This window comes from Ornithorhynchus anatinus, chromosome 14 (genome assembly GCF_004115215.2).
Source record: "Ornithorhynchus anatinus isolate Pmale09 chromosome 14, mOrnAna1.pri.v4, whole genome shotgun sequence".
Lineage (NCBI taxonomy): Eukaryota > Metazoa > Chordata > Mammalia > Monotremata > Ornithorhynchidae > Ornithorhynchus > Ornithorhynchus anatinus.
The window spans coordinates 10,866,627-10,888,231 of NC_041741.1; the positions used below are offsets into that span (position 1 = coordinate 10,866,627).

Genomic DNA, 21,605 nt, shown 5'->3' on the forward strand with positions numbered 1-21,605 from the left:
TTCATTTGATAGCTCATCCTCATATTTTATTACTTTGACTAGTTTAGCTCTCCTAGAGTCTAAAATGACCTGTTCTGCATATCTGTATAAAGGAGCTGGGTGGAGTAGTGGGTGCTCTCTGGCTCACTATAAGGAGCTCGGCAGGGACTGTCTCTATCTGTTGCCGACTTGTTCATCCCAAGCGCTTAGTACAGTGCTCTGCACCTAGTAAGCGCTCAATAAATACTATTGAATGAATGAATGAATAATGGCAGAAAGTTGTCAGGGAAGTCTGAGTCCAGGAGGAGTGGCCTAGTGGAAAGAGTGCAGACCAAATAACACAGTCATTAATTGTGCTATTTATTAAGCACTTACTTTATGCAAGCCCCCTCTCAGGGTCACACCTGGAGAATTTACAGTACTCTACCAGTTTTGACTACAGGAGGGAGAGTCAGGCAGAGACCTATCCATTCCATTCCTAGGTTGGGCAGTGACTAGTGAGTGAAAGACCATCTGCTACAAGTCAAAACTCACCTGTGCTGGGCAGCAGCGGCATGGGAGAGAATCAAGAGTTAGGACTCAAGTTTACTGCGCAGAAGGAGTCATTAGTAAAGCACTTCTATACTTTTACCAAGAAAACTTGACGGATCCACTACCATCGATTGCAGATGGAGGTGAGGCGTTCTGGAAGAGACGTGTCCATGGCGTCGCTCTGGCTCAAAGACGACTCAGTGACAAAAGACAAGATATGCAATCACTGTACTAAGTGCTGGGGTAGATAGAAGATAATTAGGTGGGACACAATCCCTGTCCCAAAGAGTCTAAATAGGAGGAAGAGTAGATATTGAACCCACATTTTATAGATCAGGAAACTGAGGCACAGAGAAGTTAAGTGACTAGACCAAGGTCATACAGCAGACTGGTGGCTCAGGCAGAATTGGAACTCAGTTCTTTTGATTCCCAGGCCCGTGCTCTTTCTGATTTGTCCCTCTACTGCCTGGCTCTGCACCATCCTCCTTCTCTTCTTTAATCCCACTTTAAAGAGGTCCAAGCTCCCTTGGAGGCAAAAGTCTTTCCAACCTCATTCATCCTTCTCCCTCCCAAATCTGAACCAAGGCAGCTCCACGTCCACTCTCCCTGCCTTGCATTGCAAGAGCCCACTACCTTTTCATCTCCCTCCTCCCCATCTCCTCATTTGCTGTTGATGTCTTTGTGTCTGAGTGTGTGTGTAAAACTCAGTGTAGATGGGTGAGTGTGTCTGTGTTACTGTAATTGCCTCCATCCACTTTCTAAACCCAGGGAAAACCGGACAATGATGCTAAGTGCCTGTAATAATTTGCAACATCTTTTCGGTTCTTTTGCCTCAAATTTTTTCCCTCACAATGTGAAGACATTTTCTTTACCAGAATAGATGTCATTAGCCTGTAGATAGTAGACAAAGAGGTTATCAACCTCTACTTTGCTGAATTTGAAACACTGCTATATTTGGCAAAAGAAGGCATTTTCCAGGTGTCAAGAAAACAGGCATGTCTTCTGAAACATCTTGCATTCATTGTGAATTTCTTGATGCAGAAGTTTGCCATAAGTCCAGACCTTGTGCTTCCCAGTTACAACCTTGATTGCTTTGGTAAATCTTCTATTCAGCTGCTCTATTAAAGAACGTTTTCATGTTTCTCTCTGCTTGCATATTTGCACAGTAGTATGGTTTTTAATGATCTCCATAACCTTGACCAGAATTTCACTGCATCTTCCTGTTTCCTAACCTAGATCTCATCTTTGGCTTCCCACCATTTGTCATGTAAACTCTTAACTTGGTGAGCATGCAGTGGCATAGTTTCTATAAGCCTCTCTTTTGTTAGAATAATGTAGAGCGGCAAAGGATTAATGACTTTTTGTTTGTTTTCCTTTAATATCTGAGTTATTTTTCTTGAACCTGACTTGGTGGAATAGACTAACGGTGTCCAGGATCTTCATAGTAATCCAATAGACTGTTATCTCTGACAAATGTCCAGTCACCATTTATGTTGGTGTTTGTAGAGGGCTTCTAACCAGGCTGCTGTGGAAATGGTGTAGTGTCCAGGAAGTGGTTCCTTATCCAGGGTGCTGGACCTGTAGGTTTCCCTGATTGGGGGGCACGATGGACAGATGGCACCACTTTGTGAGGCCCCAGTGTAGAAAAAGGGGAAATTTCCCATACCCAGCCCTGGCAAGAATCGGAAAAGTAGCAGCTTCATCATCTTCCACCACTCCCACCTCTCTGGCCATCAAAAACCGGAGTCATATCCCCTTCTCAATGTCCGGCCCCGCACAGTGGCTTCTGCTCAGCTGGCCCCATAGTAGCCTGCTGGCAGCAGGCATATAATAATAATAATATTAATGACAGCATTTGTTAAGCCCTTGCTATGTGCCAAGCACTGTTCTAAGCACAGGGTGAAATATAAAGTAATCAGGTTGTCCCACATGGGGCTCACAGTCTTCATCCCATTTTACAGATAAGGTAACTGAGGCACAGAGAAAGAAGGGACTTGCCCAAAATCACACAGCTGCTCAGTGGTGGAGCCGGGATTAGAACCCACGACCTCTGACTCCCAAGCCTGGGCTCTTCCCACTAAACCACGCTGATTAGTAAAATGGGGATGAGGACAGTGAGCCCCATGTGGGACATGGACTGTGTCCAACCTGATTAGCTGGTCTCGATTCCAGCGTTTAGTACAGTACCTGGCATCCAGTAAGCACTACAGAGATACCTTTAAAAAACAAAATAGTGTCTCCCCTCCTCTATTCTTCTTCTCTTGGCAGGAAAAAGGACTAACAAAGAGGAAAGTGTTTCCAAGAGGGGCGGGGGTGGCCCCAGCTCCTGAGGCAGGAAGGTGTGTGCATGTGAAATAAGGGGCGTGGGTGTGAAGGAATGTTGCTAATGGGCCGAAGCCTCTGTATTTGTGTTTTTGTGTTTTTGTGTTGAGGCGGCAGGGGAGGCTCTCCATGTCGGCCTCTCTCCCCTCTGGGCTCCAGCTTTTGGAAAAGCTTTGCTCTTCCATTTCTGGGCCTTTCTCTCCCGCGGGTCTACTTGTTTTGTTTTGTTTTGTTGTCTGTCTCCCCCCTTCTATTTGTTCATTTGATCGTATTTATTGAGTGCTTACTGTGTGCAGGGCACTGTACTGAGCGCTTGGAAAGTCCAATTCGGTAACAGATAGAGACAATCCCTGCCCATCGACGGGCTCACAGTCTAGAAGGGGGGAGACAGCCAACAGAACAAAGCAAGTAATAATAATTGTTATTATTATGGTATATGTTAAGCATTTACTATGTGCCGAGCACTGTTCTAAGCACTGGGATAGATACAACATAATCAGGTTGTCCCATAGGGGACTCACAGTTTTAATCCCCATTTTACAGATGAGGTAACTGAGGCCCAGAGAAGTTAAGCGGCTTGCCCAAGCTCACACAGCAGACAAGTGGCAGAGCTGGGATTAGAACCCGTGTCCTCAGACTCCCAAGCCCGGGCTTTTTCCACTAGGCCACGCTGCCTTAGTCAGACTTCTAGACTGCGAGTCCGTTATTGGGGAGGGACTGTCTATGTTGCTGCACTGTACTCTCCAAGGGCTTAGTACAGTGCTCTGCACATGGTAAGTGCTCAAAAGCAGGGTGGCTTACTGGAAAGAGCATGGGCTTGGGAGTCAATGAAGACTGTGAGCCCCACGTGGGACAACCTGATAGCCTTGTATCTCTCCCAGTGCTTAGAACAGTGCTTGGCACATAGCAAGTACTGAACTAATATCATTATTATTATTATCATTATCTATAAAATGGGGTTGAAGACTGTGAGCCCCACATGGGACAACCTGATAGCCTTGTATCTATCCCAGTGCTTAGAATAGTGTTAGGCACATGGTACGTGCTTAACAAATACAGTCATTATTAATAAATACGATTGAATGAGTGAGTGAGTGAGTGAATGAATGAATGAGTGAATGAATGAGTGAGTGAATGGTAATAATAATGTTGGTATTTGTTAAGCGCTTACTATGTGCAGAGCACTCTTCTAAGCGCTGGGATAGATACAGGGTCATCAGGTTGTCCCATGTAGGGCTCACAGTCTTCATCCCCCATTTTACAGATGAGGTAACTGAGGCACTGAGAAGCTAAGTGACTTGCCCAGAGTCACACTGAATGAATGAGTGATTGAATGAATGAGTGATGAGTGAGTGAGTGAGTGAATGAGTGAATGAATGAGTGAGTGATTGACTGAATGAGTGGAGTGAGTGAGTGAATGAGTGAATGAATGAGTGAGTGATTGACTGAATGAGTGGAGTGAGTGAATGAGTGAATGAATGAGTACGGGCTTTGGAGTCAGGGCTCATGAGTTCGAATCCCAGCTCTGCCACTTGTCAGCTGTGTGACTGTGGGCAAGTCACTTAACTTCTCTGTGCCTCAGTTCCCTCATCTGTAAAATGGGGATTAAGACTGTGAGCCCCACGTGGGACAACCTGATTCCCCTGTGTCTACCCCAGCGCTTAGAACAGTGCTCTGCACATAGTAAGCGCTTAACAAATACCAACATTATTATGAGTGAGTGATTGACTGAATGAGTGGAGTGAGTGAATGAGTGAATGAATGAGTGAGTGATTGAATGAATGAGTGGTGAGTAAGTGAATGAGTGAAGGAATGAGTGAGTGATTGACTGAATGAGTGATGAGTGAGTGAGTGAATGAGTGAATGAATGAGTGAGTGACTGAATGAATGAGTGATGAGTGAGTGGCTGAATGAGTAAGTGAATGAGTGAAGGAATGAGTGAGTGATTGACTGAATGAGTGATGAGTGAGTGAGTGAATGAGTGAATGAATGAGTGATGAGTGAGTGGCTGAATGAGTAAGTGAATGAGTGAAGGAATGAGTGAGTGAAGGAATGAGTGAGTGATTGAATGAATGAGTGATGAGTGAGTGGCTGAATGAGTAAATGAATGAGTGAAGGAATGAGTAAGTGAATGAATGAGTGAGGGAATGAATGAAGGAATGAATGAAGAGCGGCCCCCCTCCCCCCTTTGCCCCGCGGGGCGGGGGCCGACGTCACTTCCGGGTGCGGGGCGGAAGCGGAGGGAATTTGAATCTGCGCGGCCGTTGGCGGGGCCTCGGAGCGCCCGGCTCGGCCGCGGGACCACGACGACGACGACGACGACGACGACGACGAGGAGGAGGAGGACGGCGGCGGCGGCGGCGGCGGCGTCCCTCGGGAGGGTCGGTCGGGGCCGACCCGCCAGTCAGTCAGCCGCGCCGGTGAGTAGCGGGGGGCGGCGGGGCCCGCGGGCGGAGGAGAAGGAGGGCGCGGGCAGGCGGCGCCGGGCCATGGCCGCGGAGGGGCCTTGTCCGTCCGGCCCCCCCCCCCCCCCAGGACCGGCCCCCTCCCCCAGGACCGCCCCCCCCCCCAGGACCGCTCCCTCGGGACGGACCCGCTTTAACTCTGTCCACCCTCCCCCGCCGTCCGTCCGAGCGACGGCTTTCCGCCCCCCTCCCCGCCCGAGGGCCGCCCTGCCCCCAGAATGGCGTCGACCGACTGACATTCTCGCTGCGGATTTCAAGCGAAATGGGAGCCGCTTCGGGGTCGGGAGGACTTTTTCGGGTTCCGCCCAAACCCGGGCCCCTCCGCCTCCTCCCATTCACGCAGGGGCCTCGGGAGGGAAATCGAAGCTGGGAAAAGCCCCCGGTGCCGAAAGCCTTTTGGGGTTTCCATAATGGCAGGGAAAACATCCTTAACCGCAGCCCGGCCTCCTTCGCCTCGTTCATTCTGGGATCCTCAGGCTTCGGAGGAGAATTTTCCTCCCCCGATGGACCAAAAGCAGATTTTTCGTTAGGCCCCGTGGGCACCTTCCTTCCTTCTTTGCACAGAGCAGTGCTTTGCACATAGTAAGCGCTCAACAAATGCCACCGCATCGCCGCTGTTATTATTTCACAGCGGTGGCCTCTCGACCAATCGGAGCCACAAATAATAATAATAATGAGGGTATTGGTTAGGCGCTTACCATATGCAAAGCACTGCTCTGTGGAAAGAAGGAAGGAAGGAAGGTGCGCAACAAATGCCACCGTCATCATCGTTATTATTATTCCACACTGGTGGCCTCTTGACCAATAGGAGCCACAAATAATAATAACAGTAATGAGGGTATTTGTTAAGAGCTTACTATGTGCAAAGCACTGCTCTGTGGAGGAAGGAAGGTGCACAACAAATGCCACCATCATCGCTATCATTATTATTATTATTATTATTTCACAGCGGTGGACTCTCGACCAATCGGAGCCACAAATAATAATAATGAGGGTATTGGTTAGGCGCCTACTATGTGCAAAGCACTGCTCTGTGGAAGGAAGGAAGGTGCGCAACAAATGCCACCGTCATCATCGTTATTATTCCACAGCGGTGGCCTCTTGACCAATCGGAGCCATAAATAATAATAATAATGAGGGTATTTGTTAAGAGCTTATTATGTGCAAAGCACTGCTTTGTGGAAGGCAGGAAGGTGCACAACAAATGCCACCGTCATCATCGTTATTATTATTATTATTATTATTATTTCACAGCGGTGGACACTCGACCAATCGGAGCCGTAAATAATAATGATGATGAGGGTATTTGTATTTGAGAAGCAGCGTGGCTCACTGGAAAGAGCACGGGCTTTGGAGTCAGAGGTCATGGGTTCGAACCCTGGCTCTGCCACTTGCCAGCTGTGTGACTTTGGGCAAGTCACTTAACTTCTCGGTGCCTCAGTTCCCTCATCTGTAAAATGGGGATTAAGACTGTGAGCCCCACGTGGGACAACCTGATTCCCCTGTGTCTACCCCAGCGCTTAGAACAGTGCTCGGCACATAGTAAGCGCTTAACAAATACCAACATTATTATTATTATTATTTGTTAGGGGCTTACTATGTGCAAAGCACTGCTCTGTGGAAGGAAGGAAGGTGCACAACACATGCCACTGTCATCGTTATTGTTATTCCACAGTGGTGGCCTCTCGACCAATCGGAGTTGTAAATAATAATAATAATAATGAGGATATTTGTTAAGCACTTATGTGCAAAGCACTGCTCTGAGGAAGGAGGTGCACAACAAATGCCACCGTCATCATCATTATTATTCCACAGCAGAGGCCTCTCGACCAATCAGAGCTGTAAATAGTAATAATGAGGGTATTTGTTAAGTGCTTACTATGTGCAAGGAAGGAAGGTGCACCATGGGCTTAAAGAAAAATCTGCTTTTGATCCATCAGGGGAGAAAAATTCTCCTTAGAAGCCTAAGGATCCCAAGCCACAGAATGAGCGAGGTGAAGGAGGCCGGGCTGCGGTTAAGAATGTTTTCCCTGCCATTATGGAAACCACAAAAGGCCTTTGCTATGCAGGGCTCACAGCCTTATTGCCCAATTTACAGAGGAGGGAACTGAGGCCCGGAGAAGTGAAGTCACTTGTCCAAAGTCACACAGCTGACGAGTGGCGGGGCCGGGATTTGAACCCATGACCTCTGTCCCCAGTCCGGGCTCTTTCCACTGAGCCACGCTGCTTCTCTAAATGTTTTCCAAATGCTGCATTTGTAAAAACGGTCAAGGTGCCCAAAACAATAAGCTCTATTATGTACAGATGATCTTTAAATGCCAAGGAGCAGGAATTTTAAGTGGATCTTTAAATTATATTGACCCAGAATAAATATCACCACCCAGTAAACTTTCATCGGTTCCCTTTTCATTGCTAGCCGAAGAGCTTTAGCTCAGGCCGGGAGAAACCGATCGGGATAACATTCGTTCAGTTTTCATAGCTCGTTCAATTTTTGGCCTCTTTCCTAAAGCTGGCAGCAATAATGCCAACTATGCCTATCCACTGAGGATTGGGCAAAACCCACCGTTCGTTTCACATATGCTACCAACAGATGGTGAAGATTCGCTCACTGCCAACCTGGGCTGGGTTTGATTGAATGCAAGAGATTTTGAAAGCTGCTTGTACCCCACACAGCTCTGTGACATTTTGACTGTCGTTACTGGTATGGTATAACATCTATGGACCTGGGCTGTGTTTTTTGACTGTGGAGGCGTAACAGTGATTCATACTGGTGTGGCACCCCACAATTATGTACTACAGAGAAGGTATAAATTGATTTTTTATGGTCTCCTAAATTAGATTGTAATTCCCAGTGACATTATTTATAAGGCAACAATTAGGAAAAATGAAGACGTCTCGAGGACCACCCTTATGCTCATTTTATTCTTAAAATTTCCAGGAAGAGATGCTATCATCTCCCTTTCCTCCATAGCCTAATAGTCAAAGTCAGAAAGTTTTCATTTGCCTATGCCAACAGCACTTTATCTGGGGAAGAGTCTAATTTAATCTGACCAGTTTGCTTCAGTTTGTTTAAAACAATCAACACCGTCACCGCAGCCATATTGAACATCTTGAATGACTGCGACTAACCGGTCTGACAGTAAACAATGTCCTGAATAATCATGCCATGCTTGTTTTGAGATAATCCCTCCTGCTGCAATTTAAACACACTTTCTCTTATTTAGATGTAAGTAAGTGGGGTGGAATTGCAAATCATTATCTTCAGTAACAGTCACAGTACTTAAGTAATCTTTAATCTTCTTGGTCCTGCTTCCGCATTAACCCTTAGCACACGTCACGTGTATATTTATATTTCATTATTTTCCCCTTATTATTCGTAACTATTACTCTTGCCTGTTCTTTGGAAATGTGTGCCCTCTTCTCTCCCGAATAGATTCCTTGAGAGCAGGGACTGTGTCTTTTACCTTTTACATTTTTTACATGCCCCATTTAGCCACCATACCCCGACTGCCTTCCCTTGGTGACCAAATTGACTCCCTCAATACCACCCTCTCTACTGAACTCAACTCACTCGCTCCTCTGTCCCTTCGTCATTCTCTTACCACTAGCCCACAGCCCTGCATCACCTCCACAATCCGCTTCCTTCACTAGTGCTGCTGGGGGGAATCTAGATACCAGGCCAACCTTGCCCACTTCAAGCTTATCCTACGGTGCTTTAACTCTCCCTCTCTTCTGCCAGACAAAACTATTTCTCCACGCTTATTATCACGCATATCCATTTCCCATATGGCAATTGTTCCAGCATTAAACTCCCTCTTCAAACCTCGTGCCCCTGCCTCCTCTCTCCCCCCCCCGCCACCGTACCCCATCTCTCACCCCTCGTGACCTGGCCATCTACTTTGAGCCAATTGAAATTACCAGGTCTGAACTTAAAAATCTTCCCTGCTCCTCTCCAATCCTTCCCTCCTCCTGCCCCTTCTTCAACTCTCGCATGTTTCCCAGTAGTATCTCAAGAAGAGATGGCTAAAATCTGCCCTTTCCTATCCATCCAAACTGCTACTGGGTTAATCCAAGCACATACCCTATCACTCCTTGCTTACCCTATCAGCTTTCTTGCCGACCTCCCTGCCTCCTCTCTCTCTCTGGTCCACAGTTCACCCTGCTGCCCCGTTCATTCTTCTACAAAAACATTCAGTTCAAGAACCTCCAGTGGTTACCCATCTACCTCCACATTAAACAGAAACTCCTTACCGTCGGCTTAAAAAAAAATTAATTCATCTTGTCCCTTCCTACCTCACTTTCTCTCCTACTACAACCCAGCCCGCACACTTCACTCCTCTAATACCAACCTGCTTACTGTACCTCAATTTTCTCTCTCACGCCAACCTTATTATTATTATTTTACTTGTTAAGCGCTTCCTGTGTGCCGAGTGCAGTTCTAAGCACTGGGGTCGATACAGATTAATCAGGTTGGACAAAGTCTCTGTCCCGTATGGGGCTCACAGTCTTAATTTTACAGATGAGGAAACTGAGGCCCAGAGAAGTTGTGACCTGCCCAAAGTCACACAGTAGACATTTGAGCGAGCGGGGATTAGAAGTCAGGTCTTTCTGACCCCTAGGACTGTGCTCTATCCACTAAGCCAATCTCGCCTGCATCCTGCGTATTAATTAATGCCTATCTTCCCCTCTAGATTGTGGGCAGGGAATGTGTTTACTAACTCTGTTATACTGTACACTCCCAAATACTTAATACAGTGCTGTGCACACAGTAAGTGCTCAATAGAGAAACAGCATGGCGTCATGGATAGAGCCTGGGCCTAGGAGTCAGAAGGTCATGCGTTCTAATCCCGGCTCTGCCCCTTGTCTTGGGCAAGTTGATTCACTTCTCTAGGCCTCTGTTACCCCATCTGTAAAATGGGGATTGAGACTTTGAGCCCCTTATGGGACAGGGGCTGTGTCCAACCTGAGTTGCCTTTATCCACCCCAACGCTTAGTACAATGCCTGGCACGTAGCAAGTGCTTAACAGATACCATATTAATAATAATAATAAATACAATTGATTACATTCCCCAGTGCCTCCTTCAGCACATTTGTATTGTACTCTCCCAAGCACTTAGTACAGTGATTTGCACACAGTGCTCAATAACTACGATTGAATGAATGAAAAGGGAGGTGGGTTTTTTTAAAAAAAAATGGGGGACTCTAGGGTAGAAAGGAGAAGCAGGAAAGGAGGTAACCATGTATTCGAGTACCTGTTGAATGCTGCATTTGGGAGGGTGCAGGGGAAGTCACATATTCCTTGTTCCCCCCCTCCTTTTTTTTCCCTGTTCTTGCTTGTTCCCCCCTTATCTCTGTTCTTAACTACCTGTGTGACAGCCCCTCCTGTTTTGGGGTTGCAGAAATGATGCAAAAACAATGGCAGCATTTATGTGAATAAATATGGCAAACTCTACAATTCTGCTGTATTTTCCCCGCCAAATCAGGATCAGCCATCTCAGAACATTCTGATGTTTGTTGTCTCCCATTCCTACTCTTCTCATTTTTTTTATCAGCCATGTATAAAATGGGTTGTTAAAAAATGTCAGCTATATAAATATATACATGTTGTAAACTGTGACAGTGGATTGAACGTGTCACATGAAAATGTAAATTGTATGTGTATACGCTGATTGTTTTTTAAATTGGGGAAGTGGTACAATTTCATTTCACTACTAGTCTTAACTGGAAAATAATGGTGCAGTATGAATGACAACTTGTTAACTATTTTTCGAGTTGAAATTTGTAGTTTTTTTGGATGACTGCTTAATGTTACTTTGAATAAAAGTAAAATTTAGTTTAAAAATTACATTAAACCACTTTGGTAAGGAATACAAAGATCCCAGTTTTAAAGCTGTTGCCTTCAGCTAGAGATAACACTAAGCCTCACAGCACCTATGTACATATCTGTAATTTATTCATATTAATGTCTGTCTCCTCCAGATTGTGAGCTCACTGTGGGCAGGGAACACTCATAAGCATTTAGTTCAATGCTCTGCACACAGTAAGTGCTCAAATACCACTGATCGATTGATTTTCTTTACAGCTTGTTTGAATGCCTGTCCTTTTAAAAAGAAAAATTATATAATTTGTTATGAGTGAAGATATGAATAATGGAATAAAAATGGGTGAATCAATACTCTTGGAAATGATTATGCCATTGCTCTGTCCCAGTAAAATCATTTGTATATTTTTCTAGCACTACGAACATCACTTATGTTTCAGCCAGTATTGTCCAGTGATGATGATGATGATGATGATGGTATTTGTTAAGCCCTTACTATGTGCAAAGCACTGTTCCAGGCGCTAGGGCGGGGGGGATACAAGGTGATCAGTTTGTCCCATGTGGGGCTCAGTCTTAATCCCCATTTTACAGATGAGGTAACTTGGGCACAGAGAAGTGAAGTGACTTGCCCAAAGTCACACAGCTGACAAGTGGCAGAGCTGGAATTAGAACCCACGACCTTCTGACTCCCAGGCCCGCGCTCTATCCACTGAGCCACGCTGCTTCTCTAGTGATAGGAGTAAGAGTAATGCAAGATAGAACATACATGAGAGCAGCAGGGAAAGATGTTTCCCCTTTTTCTAGAGATATCTTGGAAGGCGGAGAAGCTTAACAGATGGGTTCATAAATAAGAGGGAGCTATAGACTACATTTACATAAGTTATCTTTTCTGGGCCAGCCAGTCAAACATTTTTCTTGTACAGAATTTAAAAACACAAGTTATATATAGAAAACTAGAATTTTATCTCAACTTGGCCCAAGTACCTAGCACAGTCCTTTGATTTGCGTATAGAAAGCGCTTTAAAAATACTGACGTATTGACCCTCCCAAAGTTTCCCCATCACTCCCTCAACACTCTACTTCTGCTTCCTCATCTTTCTTCTTTCTCCCTTACTACTATCTTCAACCTTGGGCTCTCCAGTGGCCCCTTCCCCTCAAAAACACCCCCATTCTAAAGAAGCTACCTGGACTCCCACTGCTTCCTCTAGCTATTGTCCCATCTCCCGGCTCCCATTCCTCTCCAAATGCTCCCTTCAATTCCTCTTCCCCAACACTTATAATAATAGTAATAATAATAATAATAATAATGGCATTTATTAAGTGCTTACAATGTGTCAGGCACTGTAGTTAGCGTTGGGGTAGACACAAGCAAATCTGGTTGGACACAGTCCCTGTCCCTCATGGGGCTCACAGTCGCAATCCCCATTTAACGGATGGACATGAGGCCCAGAGAAGTGAAGTGACTTGCCCAAGGTCACACAGCAGGCAAGTGGCGAAGCCGGAGGCTCTCCATCACCTTGCCCCTTCCTACCTCTCCTCCCTTCTCTCTTTCTACCACCCACCCCGCACGCTCCGCTCCTCTGCCGCCCACCTCCTCACCGTCCCTCGGTCTCGCCTGTCCCACCGTCGACCCCTGGGTCACGTCCTCCCGCGGTCCTGGAACGCCCTCCCTCCTCACCTCCGCCAAACTGATTCTCTTTCCCTCTTCAAAACCCTACTTAAAACTCACCTCCTCCAAGAGGCGTTCCCAGACTGAGCTCCTCTTCTCCCTCTACTCCCTCTGCCATCCCCCCTTTACCTCTCCGCAGCTTAACCCTCTTTTTCCCCTTTTCCCTCTGCTCCTCCACCTCCCCCTTCCCATCCCCACAGCACTGTACTCGTCCGCTCAACTGTATATATTTTCGTTACCCTATTTATTTTGTTAATGAATTGTACATCGCCTCGATTCTATTTAGTTGCCATTGTTTTTACGAGATGTTCTTCCCCTTGACGCTGTTTATTGCCATTGTTCTTGTCTGTCCGTCTCCCCCGATTAGACTGTAAGCCCGTCAAACGGCAGGGACTGTCTCTATCTGTTGCCGACTTGTTCATCCCAAGCGCTTAGTACAGTGCTCTGCACATAGTAAGCGCTCAATAAATACTATTGAGTGAATGAATGAACTCATGACCTTCTGACTCTCAGGCCCGTGCTCTATCCACTACGCCATGCTGCTTCTCTCCACCACTACAGTCAGGGTTTGGACCCCCTTCACTCCATCAAGACTGTGCTCTCTAACATCACCGTTCACCTCTTTTTAGCCAAATCCATAAGGCTAATATTTTGTCTTGAACCTCCTCCCCTTCTCAGGTGCTTTTTGCCACTGAGGCCCACTCCCTCCTTCTAGAAACACTATCAGGATTTGGTTTTACTGACAAAGTATTAACCTGGTTCTCCTCCCGCCTCTCTGAGCATTCCTCAGTTTGGTTTGCTGGCTCATTCCCTTGGGGCCCTCATCAGACATATGGTTTCAGCTGCTGTCCCTGTGCAGATGACTTCCAAATCTCGCTCTAGCCCTGACGTCTTGCTTGTAATCCCTCATCTCCTCCTGCCTCCAGGACATCTCCAATTCTATGCCTCCACTCAAAGTATATATAAAGCGGAACTATTGAATTTTTTTCCTCTAAATCCACTTCTCTCAACTTTCCCATTTCAGTTGCTAACACCGTCTTCCCTGATCCGGAAGCCCTGCAACCTCAGTGACTTCCTTGACTCCTCACTGTCTTTGAACTTCTACTGCCAAATCCAGGCGGTTCTTCCTACACAACCAATCTCCCAATTCCTCCCCTCTCTCTTCACCCAAACTACCATCCTGGTTCAAGCTGTAGTCGCAGAGTGGCTAGACTATTGCAATTGGCCTTCTTGCTGGTCTCCCTGCTCTCAGTCTCACCCTGCTTTTAGGCTGCCCGCCAATTCACCCCCACTTACCTATCTGTTCTCTTCCCCTGCTATTGTCACAGTCACTTGAACTTGATTCATTCCTTCCAGACTAACTCTACCTTGCTCTCAACTGTCCACCCTCTGTCTCCTCAGTTACAATGTTATCCAGGCTTGGAAGGTCTCATTTATTTATTTATTTTTGGAGCCCAACCTCTTGGAATATCTGTACTGAGTTTACAAACACACTTTAAAAGTTTCTACTGGGCTGCCAGTTAAATTTCAGTTGGACTAGTTTCACATTGAATTTTAAAACAGTTGAAATATGTTTGATGTAGATTTAATAGCTGTTAGTAAGGAGGCATATCTTACAACTTGTTTTAATTTTCTTTAGTCATTGATTAGAAGAAGGATTTCACTAACATGAATGAAAGTAGCCATTGTCACCTTCAGAATCAAGGTGAGTACTATTTTTTAATGACAAGCATTCTAACAGTCATTATGTAGCTGGTAGATGTTGAAACTTAAAAGCAAGTGAGATTCGTTTTAAAATAACATAGTAACAGTGTTAAGCTATATCCAGTCCTGGACTGTAAGGTTGTTATGGACAGGGAACTTGTCTGCTAAGTCTGTTGTATTCTCCCAAGCACTTAGTTCGGTGCTCTCCACATAGGAAGTGCTCAATAAATTCCACTGATTGATTGATAAATGAATTAGTTTATTGTGTTGCCTGTTATTTAAGATGTCTTAATTAAGGTGAAATTTTGTATTACATTCACTTTCAGCATACTGTTCATTACTTGTGCACAAGAGTGGATGTCAGGCATTGAAAGTGAATTTCCTGATTTGTGTGTAAACCTTATCTACTAACCATTTTAAAGATTAATTCTTAGCACAATTATGCTGTCATAAATCTTGAGTGGGCTATACTTTAAATGTTGATTATCATTTTTTTTTAAGCAAAGGCATTGTATTAACATTAATTGGGATCTTCTTTCTCCATTTTGCTGACATTGACATATTAATGACAGATTTAGATATTGGTGAAGGAAAAGCAAGATTACCTTTATTTTAAAAGGACAGGCAAAACAAACCCCAAAAAGGTATCTGGTGTGAAATTTTTCAGAATCTCTGAAGTGCAAATTTTCTTTCAAGTAAGTGTAAAGGCTCCAGCCCCAAAGACTTATTTCCGCAAGGCGCTTAGCTTTGCTGCTCAAAGTCCTCACTGAAGACCAGAGATAACTCTCATTACTTACCCGCAAGCTTTGAGATATCATGAATTATGGTGAGCTTACTAGACCTCACCCTGTGTGCTTTTTAAAAAAAAAATTTGCATAGTTGACTGTAAAAAGGGGTTTGTGTTCTTTGTTTACATGGTGGTTTAGTGGGTAGAGCACAGGCTTGGAAGTCTCAAAGATCTGGGTTCTAATCTTGTCTCTGCCACTTGTCTGTTGGGTTACCATGGCATGTCACTTAACTCTTCTATGCCTCAGTTGCCTTATCTGTAGAATGGGAATTAAGACTGTGAGGCCTATGTGGGACAGTGTCAAGTGCAGAGTGATGGTGTAGCCTTTCTTTGGCAACAAAAAGCAAGAAGGCTGAAGAGATCCTTTGAAACAGTTCCAATAATCATAATCATTTGAGTGTCATTGAAGTTTTGACAAGATAGAAAGATATTTAGTCCCTTTCTTTTGGACTGGAAGAGCAGATACAATTTTAGTTTTATATTTTCTAATACTTTCCTGGTAAATATTCTGCTAAGCTGTTTATTATTTTTAAAACCTTTTACTGTATTAGCCTGTGTTCTCTGCCGACAAACTGATGACTGTCCTGAAAAATATGGAGAAAAGAAAACCTACCAGGAACATAATCTCACCGTACATTATTACTGTTTGGTAAGTGTGATTTTGTGCCAAATTAAATTTTAGAAGCTTCTAATTCCTTTAAGAATTATTCAAAACTGTTTTGTTGGTGTTTTTACTCAGCTCTTACTATGTGTCAGGAATTCTGCTAAGTGCTGCGGTTTACAAAATAATCAGAATGTTGGACACAGTCCATGTTCCATGGGGCTCACAGTCTTAATCCCCATTTTACAGATGAGATATCTGAAACTCAGAGAAGTTTTAAGTGTCTTTCCCAAGGTCACATAGCAGACAAGTGGTAGAGCTGGGATTAGAACGCGATTCCCAGGCCCAGGCTCTTTCCACTAGCTATCTCCTAACTTTCCATATTATTAAATGTCTTATTTTACATTACATTAATTATTTGTAGTATGACTAAAAATAACTCCAGAGCTAACCATTGTGAGTCCCTGTTTTAAAAAGCCTATCAAAGTTTTAACAAAATAAGATTCAAATTTCCATAGTATGAACTGGTTTTTTGAAATCCATATCACCTGTCAATCAGGTTTACCCATTTCAGATTCCTTCTGTTTTTCAATAAATGACCTTTAGTTTTTCAGGATTAAAAGAACATTATTCTTTTGAAACAAAGCAAAGCTTATTTCTCATTTTAGCATTACATTCTCAGCTGTTGGTTTTAGACCCAATCTGATTCTCAGAGGCAATCTTGACTTGGCACATGAAATGAATTAATATTTTATCCCTTCTGTGGCATTGAAAGGTAACTCTGACAGGAGATGTAGCATTCATTCATTCATTCAATAGTATTTATTGAGCGCTTACTATGTGCAGAGCACTGTACTAAGCGCTTGGGATGAACAAGTCGGCAACAGATAGAGACAGTCCCTGCCGTTTGACGGGCTTACAGTCTAATCGGGGGAGACGGACAGACAAGAACAATGGCAATAAACAGCGTCAAGGGGAAGAACATCTCGTAAAAACAATGGCAACTAAATAGAATCGAGGCGATGTACAATTCATTAACAAAATAAATAGGGTAACGAAAATATATACAGTTGAGCGGACGAGTACAGTGCTGTGGGGATGGGAAGGGAGAGGTGGAGGAGCAGAGGGAAAAGGGGAAAATGAGGCTTTAGCTGCGGAGAGGTAAAGGGGGGATGGCAGAGGGAGTAGAGGGGGAAGAGGAGCTCAGTCTGGGAACGCCTCTTGGAGGAGGTGATTTTTAAGTAGGGTTTTGAAGAGGGAAAGAGAATCAGTTTGGCGGAGGTGAGGAGGGAGGGCGTTCCAGGACCGCGGGAGGACGTGACCCAGGGGTCGACGGCGGGATAGGCGAGACCGAGGGACGGTGAGGAGGTGGGCGGCAGAGGAGCGGAGTGTGCGGGGTGGGCGGTAGAAAGAGAGAAGGGGCAAAACCTTGGGCCTTAAGGTTGCTGAACTTACACAGACCTATAAGCCTTTGAAATTTTGGACCTCTAAGATGCAAGAATTTGTTTCAGAATTTGGCTTTTGTAATTGTTTTCTAATTTTTTTTTTATTTCTAGTTGATGTCAAGTGGAATTTGGCAGAGAGGTAAAGAAGAGGAGGGATTTTATGGTTTTTTAATAGAGGATATCAGAAAGGAAGTAAACAGAGCTTCTAAACTGGTAAGAATATAGTTTTTAAGTATTATTACAAGTACCTTAAATGTAAATGTTTCACTTGTGGTGGTTCTCAATCCCCTTATATTCCTCCTCCACTCTGGTTTTGAGGAGGCACCTTCAACTTAAATCAACCTAAAGCAATATCAGTTAATTTAATTAAACTGGTCCACTCAGACCCCTGCAGAAATTCCCTTCATATTTTCTATGACAAGAGATATTTCAATTTCCTATCTCTCCAGAAAGTCACTTCTCCTGAGACAGCATGCCCTAGCAGAAAGAGCATGGAACAGGAGTCGAGACCCACGTTCTTTTCCTGCCTCCTCTACTTGCCTGCTTTGTGACCTTGGTCAATTCACTTAACTTCTCTGTGCCTCTCTCTCCTCATCTGTAAAAGGGAGATGAAATATCTGTTCTCCTTCCCTCTTTTATTTTTAATGGTATTTGTTAAGCACTTACTGTGTACCAGGCACTGTACCAAACTCTGGGGTAGACTTGTCGGCTGTGTGGCTGTGGGCGAGTCACTTAACTTCTCTGTGCCTCAGTTCCCTCATCTGTAAAATGGGGATTAAGACTGTGAGCCCCACGTGGGACAACCTGATTCCCCTATGTCTACCCCAGCGCTTAGAACAGTGCTCGGCACATAGTAAGCGCTTAACAAATACCAACATTATTATTATTATTATTATACAAGCTACCCAGGTTGGACACAGTCCCTGTCCCACATAATAATAATATCTGTGGTATTTGTTAAGCGCTTACTATGTGTTAGGCACTGTACTGAGTGCTGGGGTAAATACAAGGTAACCGGGTTTGACACAGTCCCCGTCCCACAGAGAGCTCGGTCTTAATCTCTATTTTACAGATTACTGAGCGGAAGCACAGAGAAGTTAACTGACGTGCCCAAGGTCTCACAGCAGACAAGTGGCAGAGTCAGGATTAGGATCCAGGTCCTTCTGATTCCCATGCCCATGCTCTATTATTCAGCCATGCTGCTTCTCTCTACTCAGAGCCTCATGTCTGGACTGTGTCTGATGATTATCTTGTATCTACTCCTCGCTTAGCAGGCTCAGCGAGTTTATATGATTTCCCCATGGTCACACAGCAGACAAGTGGCAGAGCTAATATTAGAATTTGGGTCTCTTGACTCCCAGTCTTCTTTCTATTAGGTACCCTGCCTCCCTGAAGAAAGTTTCATTGGGATCCTAAGGGGAATATATACATTCAGCTATTCTGGCCCCTCACTTTTGAATGGGTTGCCCCCTGGGCCATGACGAGCATTTACGGGAGATTTGAGAAACTTCCACTGGGCAGCTGCCTCAGTGTGCTGAGTGGGGAGTGGGATTGTAAATGCCCAAAGTAACTGACTCTCCACCCATGGTAGATTCTAAATAGCTCCAAGCCTGCCACAGAGGGCGGCTTATGGGAATTATGGACCAAAGCCATGGCAGGATCTGGAGCTTCTTAGGAGCCTTTACAGATTCAGTGAAGTCCCACTTTGGGCCATATTTTGCCAACCCTAGGGAATGCCTCTTTAATTGGCATTGACTTTCACTTGCTTCTCCCTCTTTTCAGTTTTGGAGAGAGAGAGGGAAGGAGAGAGAGAGAGAGAGAGAGTGTGTGTGAGTGTGTGTGTGTGTGTAAGTGTATTCCCAAGTAGTATAGCTTGCTCTGCACACATCCAGCTCTCAGTCAGTGCTGTTGTGATGTAAATGGAGGCGCTTAGGGGCATATCAATCCCTTCCCTCTCCCTCTTATTTGTAGTGAAGTTGCAGCACTGAGCTGTTTGCACTGTGAACTTCAGCGTCTGAACACTGACTAGGTCGGAACCACCAGAAATTCAGGCAATCAGGAATCAGCCTGCAATTTAATAGTTATCGATAACCCCAATTTTCCCAATCTTTTCTCCTAGAAATGTACTATTTGTAAGAAAAATGGTGCCTCAATTGGATGTGTAGCACGCAAGTGTAAGCGAAGCTATCATTATCCTTGTGGGATTCAAAAAGAGTGCATTTTTCAGTTTACTGGAAACTTTGGGTAAGTTTTATTTTTTATTTACAGTTGAATAACAGAGCATTTCTCCTCCAACATAATAGTTGTGTTCCTGCTAACTTTCATGCTCTTCAGAACTCATATTTGGTTTCAGTGGGAAATATGGAGTTAGGAGGAAGCTGGTTTAAAAACAGTCAAAATAGCAATATATCAGACAAGATTCAAGAAGGTTGTGGAAGGCAAAACAGCATTAAACAGGCAATTTTCATTATGAAATTCCTTTTTTAAAACTCTTTCACAACAGAACAGTTGAGTTTACAACGCTTTCCCCTCGAATGCTTTGCAAAGTTTATTTTGCCTTAAGCGCATTGACTCCTTTTGAAATATTTTGACAGACTCTAATAGTGATCAAATTCCATTTCAATTTAGTATTAGCTAATGACATCAACTCTGTCTGTAGTTTATTTTAAATGTGTGTCTTCCCTACTGGGAACATGCCCAACTCCATTGTCGCCTTCCAAGTTCTTAGTGTAGTGTTTGGCATAAAGTTAGCCCTCAGTGAATATCATTAATTGATTGCCAGTCATTACTTAGTTGCCCGTAAAACACTGTGGTTGCAATCTGTCATTTGAAATACTGCTGCTCAGCAAAGTTAGACTGGATAGAAAAGATACAGGACCAGAGATTTTTCAATATTTAAGCACTTCATGGAACTTTTCCCAAGGGACTACAGTGCTCTGCACACAGTAAGCAAACAGTTGTGTAAGGGCTCACTGATTGATTAATTGTTTGGCACCTTCTGTTAAGAACATTAACATTTTGCAATCCTAAATATGCTTCCTTTTACTTATTTTTGTCTTTTAACGGGCTTTATTATTTATGTTAGAAATTTCATTTCAGAAGGGCAAATATGAGTTATAAGAAGACACTCAATTCAGTAAATTATCAACAAGCTCTTTTAGTCTTCTATACTTTTGAGGAGAGAAGGGTGATGCTCTTGAGCAGTACTGTGGGCATTGAGATTAGAAAGTCCTTTGCAGGTAAAGTAATCAAATGCAGTTTAGCATAAAGAGCTCAACAAATTTTGGCCTGGTTCACTGGTCAAACAAAATGGCCATTTGTCAAAGTGCTCTTTTTTTTTTAAATCTTTGTGTACAGGTTTTGCCTTACCAGTTTAATGACTTGTTTTAATTTTTATTTCAAAACCTCCTTCAGATCTTGATGATAAATGCCTAAGGCCACCATCATCTTTGTTTTATCACCCCACATATTAATGCATTTAAGTACTTTTAGTCTTGTATGCCTTTTATACTCCCTTTCTGCTGATGTTTAAGCCCCAAGCCTGTTGTAGGCAGGAGGGGTATGTTCGGACTGATAATTTTAGTGTAAACTATTCATTTTTAAGGTCCTATTGTTGGGAGCATCGGCCTGTTCAAAAAATTCCATCTAGCAATTGTAGAGGTTCTTCGCCATGTACTATTTGCTTGGAATTTGTTGAGCATCTTCCGAGGTATAACATACTAAGAAGTCCTTGCTGTAAGAATGCTTGGTTTCATAGAGACTGTTTACAGGTAAGATAGAATTTTGGCCTAATTCATCAAAACTTTATTTTTTTATACTTTAGTCTAATTGAAAAAGTTTGTATAATATTATATGAAAACAGTTTGGGAAAACTATGAGGATTTTCATTTCATCGAAAGTTTTGCATATTTGATCTAGAAGGAGGGGGCACTTAAATGGGAAAAATGAGTTAGTTTCCTCTGATTCCATGAAGTGCGCAGTTAAAATCCGATGTGGTTGAGTTAGTAAGGGTTACAATACTTCCAAGTTATAGTTTTTGAAAAGAATATAGATATCCCTATACAAACTCAGTGCAAACTCTTGAGTATTTACCTAGCTATCAATTATCTAAATGTTCAGTATCCGCCATTTCTCTCATGCAGGCCTAGACTCCGAGTTGGGCACTGCTTATTTTTAGCCAGCCTTTCACTGAAGCCTGTGCTGCAGGATCTGTTTTAACTTGTCTTGGTTCAGATTGAAGCACAGATCTTCCCTCATTCCCCTTCAGCTCTAGACTCTGG

The 21,605-nt window shown here is 44.0% G+C and overlaps 1 protein-coding gene and 1 non-coding gene across 2 annotated transcripts in view; both read left to right on the top strand.

Annotated features, from left to right (window-relative positions):
* Positions 1 to 365: 365 nt before the first annotated feature.
* Positions 366 to 503, top strand: LOC114816871. The gene has a single exon (XR_003764676.1). It is a non-coding gene; the product is annotated as a small nucleolar RNA SNORA7 (small nucleolar RNA).
* A 4,573-nt stretch (positions 504 to 5,076) lies between these two features.
* G2E3 (G2/M-phase specific E3 ubiquitin protein ligase) overlaps positions 5,077 to 21,605 on the top strand; it is a 32,678-nt gene continuing 16,149 nt past the window's right edge. Inside the window, exons 1-6 of the mRNA XM_029078983.2 lie at positions 5,077 to 5,252; positions 14,428 to 14,493; positions 15,831 to 15,928; positions 17,437 to 17,538; positions 19,445 to 19,569; positions 20,930 to 21,095. Of these exons, the coding sequence (XP_028934816.1) occupies positions 14,457 to 14,493; positions 15,831 to 15,928; positions 17,437 to 17,538; positions 19,445 to 19,569; positions 20,930 to 21,095 (528 nt within the window). The 5' untranslated portion in view covers positions 5,077 to 5,252; positions 14,428 to 14,456. The remainder of the gene's footprint in view (positions 5,253 to 14,427; positions 14,494 to 15,830; positions 15,929 to 17,436; positions 17,539 to 19,444; positions 19,570 to 20,929; positions 21,096 to 21,605) is intronic.